Source organism: Otolemur garnettii, unplaced genomic scaffold (genome assembly GCF_000181295.1).
Source record: "Otolemur garnettii isolate 467f Iridium unplaced genomic scaffold, OtoGar3 scaffold00066, whole genome shotgun sequence".
Classification (NCBI taxonomy): Eukaryota; Metazoa; Chordata; class Mammalia; order Primates; family Galagidae; genus Otolemur; species Otolemur garnettii.
This window is the reverse complement of record NW_003852461.1, coordinates 104,447-113,560: the sequence shown is the minus strand read 5'-3', so window position 1 is coordinate 113,560 and position 9,114 is coordinate 104,447. Positions and strand designations below refer to the sequence as shown.

General features: G+C 44.9%; 1 protein-coding gene across 1 annotated transcript in view; it reads right to left on the bottom strand.

Moving 5' to 3' along the window:
* Window positions 1-656: 656 nt before the first annotated feature.
* The window catches only part of LOC105887313 (non-specific lipid-transfer protein-like), an 11,183-nt gene continuing 2,725 nt past the window's right edge, over window positions 657-9,114 (bottom strand). Inside the window, exons 2-4 of the mRNA XM_023515124.1 lie at window positions 7,000-7,057; window positions 2,250-2,321; window positions 657-828 (exon numbers count right to left, since the gene is read on the bottom strand). Coding sequence (XP_023370892.1) covers window positions 689-828; window positions 2,250-2,321; window positions 7,000-7,057 — 270 coding nt within the window. The 3' untranslated portion in view covers window positions 657-688. The remainder of the gene's footprint in view (window positions 829-2,249; window positions 2,322-6,999; window positions 7,058-9,114) is intronic.

Here is a 9,114-nt window from a genome sequence, read left to right as displayed (position 1 = left end):
AAACCCCACCTGGGCCTGCCAAACAACAGCAACAACAAAAAAAATAGCCTGGCATTGTGGCAGGCACCTATAGTCCCAGTTGGGAGTCTGAGCCAAGAGAATTGCTTAAGCCTGAGTTTGAGGTTGCTGTGAGCAGTGACACCACAGCACTCTACTGAGGGCAACATAGTGAGACTCTGTCTCAGAAAAAAAAAAGAGGTCAAGTCTACAGAAGCTACTCCAACCTGACAACAAAGTAAGACCCAATCTCTTTAAGTACGTTAAGTGAATGAGCGAGTTAATAAGTGATCAAGTGAGTGAGTAAATAAGTAAATAAATATTTTAAAAATAAGGATTTCAGTGGCTTGGCACCCGTAGCTCAAGCGGCTAAGGCACCAGCCACATATACCAGAGCTGGTGGGTTCGAATCCAGCCCGGGCTGGCCAAACAACAAAGACAACTACAACCAAAAAATAGCTGGGTGTTGTGGCGGTGCTTGTAGTTCCAACTACATGGGAGGCTGAGGCAAGAGAATTGCTTAAGCCCAAGAGTTTGAGATTGCTGTGAGCTGTGACACCACCGCACTCTACCAAAGACAACAAAGTAAGACTGTCTCAAAAGAAAGAAAGAAATTCCTTTAATGAAAGTGTAGACAAATGATTAAAAGGGGCAAACAATCCCATAATCTATTTAGGTACACTAGGAAGCACTACTCACCACCCTGAATTAGCTGCCGGGCCATAAACAATGCAGTAGAACCAGTAGAACAGTTATTGTTGACATTGATTATAGGAATCCCAGTCAGTCCCAAACTGTGATAAATAGCCCTCTGCCCACTGGTAGAGTCACCTGAATAGAAAAAACAAAAACTTCAGTACCTGCAACATGGAACTGCAATGCAACATAATGCTACAACATGGTTTTTTTAGTATTATGCCTTGGCCTAGCATACAACATGTGAGGGCAGCTGGGCACGGAGGCTCTTGCCTGTAAACCTAGCACTCTGGGAAGCTGAGGCAGGTGGATCACCTGAGCTCAGGAGTTCAAGATCAGCCTCAGCAAAAAGCAAACAGCCCCCTCCACCTCCACTACCACTACCACCACCACCACCACTCCACCCCACACCCCCACCCCATCTCTACTAAAAGTAGAAAAACTAGCCAGGTGTTATGGTGGGTGCCAGTAGACCCAGCTACTCAGGAGACTGAGGCAAGAGGATTGCCTGAGCCCAAGAGTTTGAGGTGCTATAAGCCTCTGATGCCATGGCCCTCTACCCAGAGTCACAGAGTAAGACTCCATCCCCCCCCACCAAAAAAAATAAAACAAAACTGTGTGGCTCGGTACCCATAGCACAGTGGTTACAGAGCCAGCCACATATACAAAAGCTGGCAGGTTCAAACTCAGCCTGGGCCAACTAAACAACAATAACAACTACAAAAAACAAAGCTGGGCGTTGTGGCAGGTGCCTGTAGTCCCAGCTACTTGGGAGGCTGAGGCAAGAGAATCGCTTAAGCCCAACAGTTTGAGGATGCTATGACCTGTGACGCCACAGCATTCTACCCAGGGTGACAGCTTGAGACTCTTGTCTCAGAAAAAAAAAAAAGCTTTATTAGGACTTGGCACTTGTAACACAGTGGTTATGGTACCAACTACATGCACCGAGGCTGGCGGGTTCAAACCCAACCAAGTCCAGCTAAACAAAAATGACAACTGCAACAAAAAAATAGCTGGACATTGTGGCGGGCACCTCTAGTCCCAGATACTTGGGAGGCTGAGGCAAGAGATTAAGTCCAAGAGTTTAAGGTTGCTGTGAGCTGTGACGTCACAGCACTCTACTGAAGGTGACATAGTGAGGCTCTGTCTCAGGAAACAAAAAAGTTTTATTAGATACAAAAAAGCCAATAAATACAAATTTTAAGATAACAATGAACAACAATTTATCTTCTGAAGACTAATTATATTTACATGGTAGAACCATGGGTAATTCCTTTGTTTTTTTAATAACATGACAAGTGTTTTTAAATTTATCGTCCTTTGGCAATATAATAACGACAAGAAAAATTACACTGGGTCGACACATACGGGAAATGAATGAATGGCAGGAATAAGACTTAATTCTGAGGGGTATTTTCTTCAATACAATGCAGCTGAGTGAATTCTCAGTTTTGAGGGTTAAAATTCGCAAATGCCTCTGCAATGTGCCCTGTGTGGCCCATGTAGCTGCTACTAGATATAGGTGAAATTTCTGGAATACACAGTTTACCACATACCATAAACGTAGCCAATACAGGCTTGGTCCACTGCTGAATAAGGGATCTGTGCATCAGCTAAAGCTTTCTGGCCTATGAAAACAAAATTTTTATCAGAAAGTGCTGTAAGTGTTTGCTTTAGGTAAATAAAAATTAAGTCTAGCATTTACTCAAAGTAAATCTACCTGCAGGGTGTCCAACCTTTTGGCTTCTGTTGGCCACACTGGAAGAAGAGTTGTTTGCAGCCACACAATGAACACACAAACACTAAGGTCCCTCTGTAATTTTCATGAGATCTGCCACCACAGATAGGCAAAAAAGGCCTCACAACATATTAATTCTAATTACGCAGCAGCCCATTCAGAAAATCATCAAGCAGGTCTCAAGGTTGCAATCACTATTATAGAAAATGTACATATTTAAGTAATAAAACATCTGTGTGGGTTTCTTTTTTATATATTTTGTATTATAAAAATAAAAGAATTATCAGGCACAGGCCCTCATGCCTGTAATCCTAGCACTCTGGGATGCTGAGGGAGGTGGATTGCTTGAGCTCAGAAGTTAAATACCAGCCTGAATAAGAGAAAGACTCCATCCCTACAAAGAAAAAAAAAGAAAAGCTGGGTGTTGTGGCAAGCCCCTGCAGTCTCAGCTACTTCAGGAAGCTGAGGCAAGAGGATCGCTAGAGCACAAGAGTTTGAGGTTGCTATGAGCTGTGATGACACAGCACTCTATTTTCTTTTCTTTTCTTTTTTTTTTTTTTCCAGACAGAGTCTCACTATGTCACCCTTGGTAAAGTGCCATGACATCACAGTTCACAGCAACCTCGACTCTTGGGCTCAAGAGATTGTCTTGCCTCAGCCTCCCAAGAAGATGGGAGTACAGGCACCCACCACAACGCCTGGCTATTTTTTAGAAACGGGGTCTCACTCTTGCTCAGGCTGGTCTCCAACTCATAAGCTCATGCAAGCCACCTGCCTCAGCCTCCCAAGTGCTAGGATTATAGGCATGAGCTGCCACATAGGGCAGTTGCAATTCTTAATGAGTTCCCAAGGTGTTCATCAGATATTTGGTTCTGACTTTACTCTTAATGTGCTTGATACTTTTGTTTTGTTTTGTTTTTGAGACAGACTCTCAAACTGTTACCCTGGGTAGACTGCTGTGGAGTCATAGCTCACAGCAACCTCCAACTCTTGGGCTCAAGATCCTCTTGCCTCATTTTTTTCTATTTTTAGTATAGATGTGGGTCGGGAGGTCTCTTTTTTTGCTCAGACTGGTCTTGAACCTGTGAGCTCAAGCTATCCACCAGCCACCACACCTGGTGCTTCATTCTTGAAAATAGTTGCCCACAGGCCAGCATGGTGGCTCTTACCTGTAATCCCAGCACTCAGGGAGGCTGAGATGGGTGGACTGCCTGAGGTCACAAGTTCCAGAGCAGCCTGAGCCAGAGCCAGAACTTGTCTCTAAAAATAGCTGGGTGTTGTGGCGAGCACCTGTAGTCCCATCTACTTGGGAGGCTGAGGCTAGAGAACTGCTTAAGTCCAAGAGTTTGAGGTTGCTGTGAGATGTGACAGCACAGCACACAGCACTTTAATGAGAGCAACAAAGTGAGTCTCTATCTCAAAAAAACAAAAAAACAAAAAACATAGGTGGGCATTGTGGCAGGGTCTGTAGTCCCAGCTACTTGGGAGGCTGAGGCAAGAAAATCACTTAAACCCAAGAGTTTGAGGTTCCTGGGAGCTGTTGATAGAGGATTCCACCACTCAGGGCTAGACAGGGAGCCCCCCATTCTCTAGGCCCAGGTGAGCTCAGAGGTCAGACCCCCATTTCCAGGCACAACCATATTGCCTTTTTTGGGACACATCCTCTGGGCTCTGACAAGATCATGAACAAAGCAGCCTGTGATGGTTTTTTGGGTGGTTCCACCTAGGAGAGGAGCACACACCCTAATCCCTTCTCAGGGACAAAGACTGTAAAGGACATGATAACCTCGCCCCAGTGGAGAAGGAATTACACTCGTTCATTCGTTAATGCACTCACTAACTTTGAAAAGATGTTTTTCCATCCACCAACTGCCAGCCACGTGTAATCCTCCAGACTTCAGACCCCTAGAGAAAAGAGCCCACGTGGAGACTCCTGAGAGAGTTCTTCAGTTCTTTCCCCCTTCCAAAAAGTTCTGGTGCTTTGTACTTCTTCTGTATTCCTTTCTAATTTCTAATAAAAGTCCTATCTTACCACTGATCTGTGGTCTGTGGGTTCATTCTTCAAATCCCCGAGAACTAGGACCTACTGAAGAGCGAAATTCCAGTATCACTGTCACACCAGGGCATGCTACCCAGGATCCAGGGTGACAAATTGAGACTCTGTCTCAGAATAAATAAATAAATAAAAATAGAATCGGAGGTTGCTGTGAGCTGTGAAGCCACAGTACTCTACCCAGGGCAACAGCTTGAGGCTGTGACAAAAAATATATATATATATTGTAGGGGATAAGATCCTTTTGCTCAAGACATGGCAGTTCGCCTCAACGTGCTCTCTCAGGAGATTGTTTCCGTGAAGCGTCTCCTTGAGGATCTGAGCTTCTACACTTGCCTATTGATGTGCAGGAATGTGTAGAGTGACTCTCCCTAGGGGGCGTGGAGAAATAGCCGAGATAAGCTGGAGGATGGAAAGACCGGTTTTGGAGCATTGGGTTCTATTCTCTGCATTCCTCCTTCATTAGCATTATAAGGTGTAACTTTACCTTGGGCAATCGAGGATCGACAGCCAGGCTCCAAAATGTTTTACTCTAAACAAAATCAATTGTATATGCGTTCCTCAGCCTTCACACTAAATTGTAATCTTAAATGGTTGCTTCTTCATGGTACTTGACTTCTTTGTATATGTGTTAAATTCTTACTAAATGTTGGAAAGTATATAAGATAATCAGTAAAGTTTAGCGGGGCCGCCGACCAGAGCGAGTCCCGGTCTCCCTTGAATATTCATTCCGTCTGCAGTTCTTTCCCTTGCATCACCAGATCAGAAGCTCCAAGGAACACACAACAACAATATATATATATACATATAGCCAGGCATCATTCTGGTGCGCGCCTGTAGTCCTGGCTACTTGGGAGGCTAAGGCAAGATAATCACCTAAGCCCAGGAGTTAAGAGGTTGCTGTGTGCTATGATGCCACAGCACTCTACTGAGGGTGACTATATAAAACTGTCTCAAAAAAATAAATAAAATAGTTAAATCAGAAACTTAAATAAGCATGCTGCAGAAAGCACAGTGGCTGATGCATGCAATCCTAGCAATCTGGGAGGCTGAGGTGGGAAGATCACTAAGGCCAGGAGTTCAAGTCCACCCCAAACAACAGTGAGACTCCATCTCTACAGAAAATAGAAAAATTAGGCAGCCATGGAAGCTCCCAGCTATTTAGGAGACATAGACAGGAGAATCAGCTGAGCCCAAGAGTTTGAGGTGAGCTACCATGCCACTGCACTCTACTCCTAGCTACTCGGAAGGCAGAGGCAAGAGAATTAATTGAGCCCAGGAGTTTGAGGTTGCTATGAGCTATGATGCTACAGCACTCTACCAAGGGGAATAAAGTGAGACTCTGTCTTAAAAAATAATAATACAGGCTCAGCGTCTGTGGCTCAAGTGGCTAAGTCGCCAGCCACATACACCTAAGGTGGCAGGTTTGAATCCAGCCCAGGCCTGCCAAAACAACAATGATGGCTGCAACCAAAAAATAGCCGGGTGTTGTGGCGGGCACCTGTAGTTCCAGCTACTTGGGAGGCTGAGACAGGAGACTCGCTTGAGCCCAGGAGTTGGAGGTTGCTGTGAGCTGTGATGTCACAGCACTCTACCCAGGGGGATAGCTTGAGGCTCTGTCTCAAGAAAATAATAATAATAATAATAACACAACCAAAAAATAGCCAGGCATTGTAACAGGCGCCTGTAGTCCCAGCTAGTTGGGAGGCTGAGTCAAGAGAATCCCTTAAGCCCAAGAGTCTGAGGTTCTGTAAGCTGTGACACCACAGCACTCTACTGAGGGCAACATAATGAGACTCTGTCTCAAAATAAATAAATAAATAATAATGAAAGAAAAAGATAAAGAAAGAAGGATGAAAGAGGACTTGTCTGCTGGAACTGAAACCCACAGTTCCGTCATCTGCAGCCTGGCTCAATCATGTATCTCCAACGAATGCTGTTATGTTTAGAGAACATGAACCGATACAAATGTGGATCCTTTTTCCTTTGAGTTTCACCAAAGTCCTTTGCTTAACAGCACTAACAGTCATTAGAATAAACAATAATGACCCGCATCACCTCATTAGTCACACAGCAGCCTAGTGATAGAAACAGAATTCTCCACGTTGGCTCAGTGAAGAGAGGAACATCACCATGCAGGTGTGCAAGACACTTTGAATGCGATTATCCCTTTTCCTAGAAAAGACACTAATTTTGTCGTATCTCATAGGTAAACATACACTAGAAAGAAGCTATTCCTTTTAACGACCATACCTTTCTCTCCTACACATGCCTTAACCACCCCAACAAACAAATGGATAGCACGTAAAATCATAAGTCACTGTCTGCCCTGGCTGAACAGCTGCTAAACTCTTTCCCTTTCTCCTCTCTAGTGAGCCACGAGGCAATTCTCCACACATGTTCTGTTCCCGTGTCTGGGCTTCCTTTTGCACTTACAATGCTGCTCCATCCACGGAATTAAGACACACCACACAATAAACTATGACCGTTCAAAGCCCTAAAGGTCCTGTATTACCTGCTTCTTTTGCCAAGTCAGGGTAGTCTCTTGAATTCTCAGTTCCAGGCTTCACAAACTAGAAGATAAAAAAGAGAAACAAGCATAGTTAGATTTTGTTTACAAAACTAATCATTCAAATAAAAGAACATATTGAGCACCCATTATATCAATGAGAAAAAATAAACTGAAACTACAAATAAAATTATGGCCAAGTTTCACAAATATAACGTTTAAGAGAACAAGCCAGAACTAATTCATGGTATTAAATGTCAGAAGTCAGGAAAATGGTAACCCTAGGCAGGTTATAGTGACAAGAGGGCTCAGATGCTGGTATGTACTATTTGTATTTGTTTTTTAATTTTTTTTTAAACATACAGTCTCACTCTGTTGCCTGGGTTAGCATACAATGGCATCACCGCAGCTCACTGTAATCTCAAATTCCTAGGCTTAAGCAACCCACCTTTCTCAGCCTCCTGAGTAACTGGGACTACACGCTCACACCACTGTGCCTGGCTAATTTTTCTGTTTGTTGTTGGGGGGTTTTTTATTTTATTTTGAGGCAGAGCCTCAAGCTGTCACCCTGGGTAGAGTTCTGTGGCATCACAGCTCACAGCAACCTCCAACTCCTGGGCTCAAGCGAGTCTCCTGCCTCCGCCTCCCAAGTAGCTGGGACCACAGGCGCCCGCCACAACGCCCGGCTATTTTTTGGTTGCAACCATCATTGTTGTTTGGCAAGCCAGGGCTGGATTCGAACCCACCAGCTCAGGTGTATGTGGCTAGCGCCTTAGTCACTCGAGCCACAGGCACAGAGCCAATTTCTCTGTTTTTTTATACAGACAGGTTCTTGTTCTTTCTCAGGCTACTCTCAAACTCCTGACTTCAAGAAATCCTGCTGTCTCATCCTCCCAGAGTGCTAGGACTGCAGTTATGAGCCACTGACACAGGACCTGATGAACTTTTTTTTTTTTTCTGAGACAGAGCCTCAAGCTGTCACCCTAGGTAGAGTGCTGTAGCATCACAGCTCACAGCAATCTCCAACACCTGAACTCAAGCAATTCTCCTGCCTCTGCCTCCCAAGTAGCTGAGACTACAGGCGCCCACCACAACACCCGTCTATTTTTTGGTTGCAGCCGTCATTGTTGTTTGGTGGGCCCGAGCTGGATTCGAGCCTGCCAGCTCAGGTGTATGTGACTGGCGCCTTAGCCACTTGAGCCACAGGCACCAAGCTGAACTATTTTTTTTTTAGATGGAGTTTCACTTTGTTGTCCTTGGTAGAGTGCCATGGCATCACAGCTGAGTGACCTCAAACTATTGGGCTCAAGCAAGTCTCTTGCCTCAGGCTCCCAAGTAGCTGGGACTACAGGCTTACACCAGTATACCTGGCCAATGTTTCTGGTTTTTTGGGGTTTTTGTTTGTTTTATAGAGACAGGGTCTTGTTTTTTCTCAGGCTAGTCTCAAAATCCTGAATCCAAGAGAGTCTCCTGCCTCAGCTTCCCATTGGTTTTTGTGGGGTTTTTTTTGAGACAGAGTTTCACTTTGTCGCCCTCAGTAGAGTACCGTGGTGTCACAGCAACCTCCAGCTCTTGGGCCTAGGCGATTCTCTTGCCTCAGCCTCCCAAGTAGCTGGAACTACAGGCACTTGCCATAACACTGGCTAATTTTTTTTGCTGCAGTTTGGCCTGGGCCAGGTTCGAACCCGCCACCCTCGGTATATGGGGCCAGCACGATACTCACTGAGCCACAGGTGCTGCCCAACCCTTGGTTTGTTTTTGTAATGAAGTCTGCAGACTTTCAAATAGAATTTAGGAATTTTTTTTTTTTTTTGTGAGACAGAGTCTCACTTTGTCACCCTGGGTAGAGTACCATGGTGTCACAGCTCACAGCAACCTCAAACTCTTGGGGTTAAGCAATTCTCTTCTCTCAGCCTCCCAAGTAACTGGAACTACAGGTGCCCGCCACAACATCCAGCTTGGGATTAATACTTTAATTCAAATGAATACATTTTTTTGAGACAGAGTCTCACATTCTTGCCCCCTGTAGAGAGATGTGGTGTCACAGCTCACAGCAACCTCAGACTCTTGGGCTCAAGCAATTCTCTTGCCTCAGCCTACTGAGCAGCTGGAACTACAGGC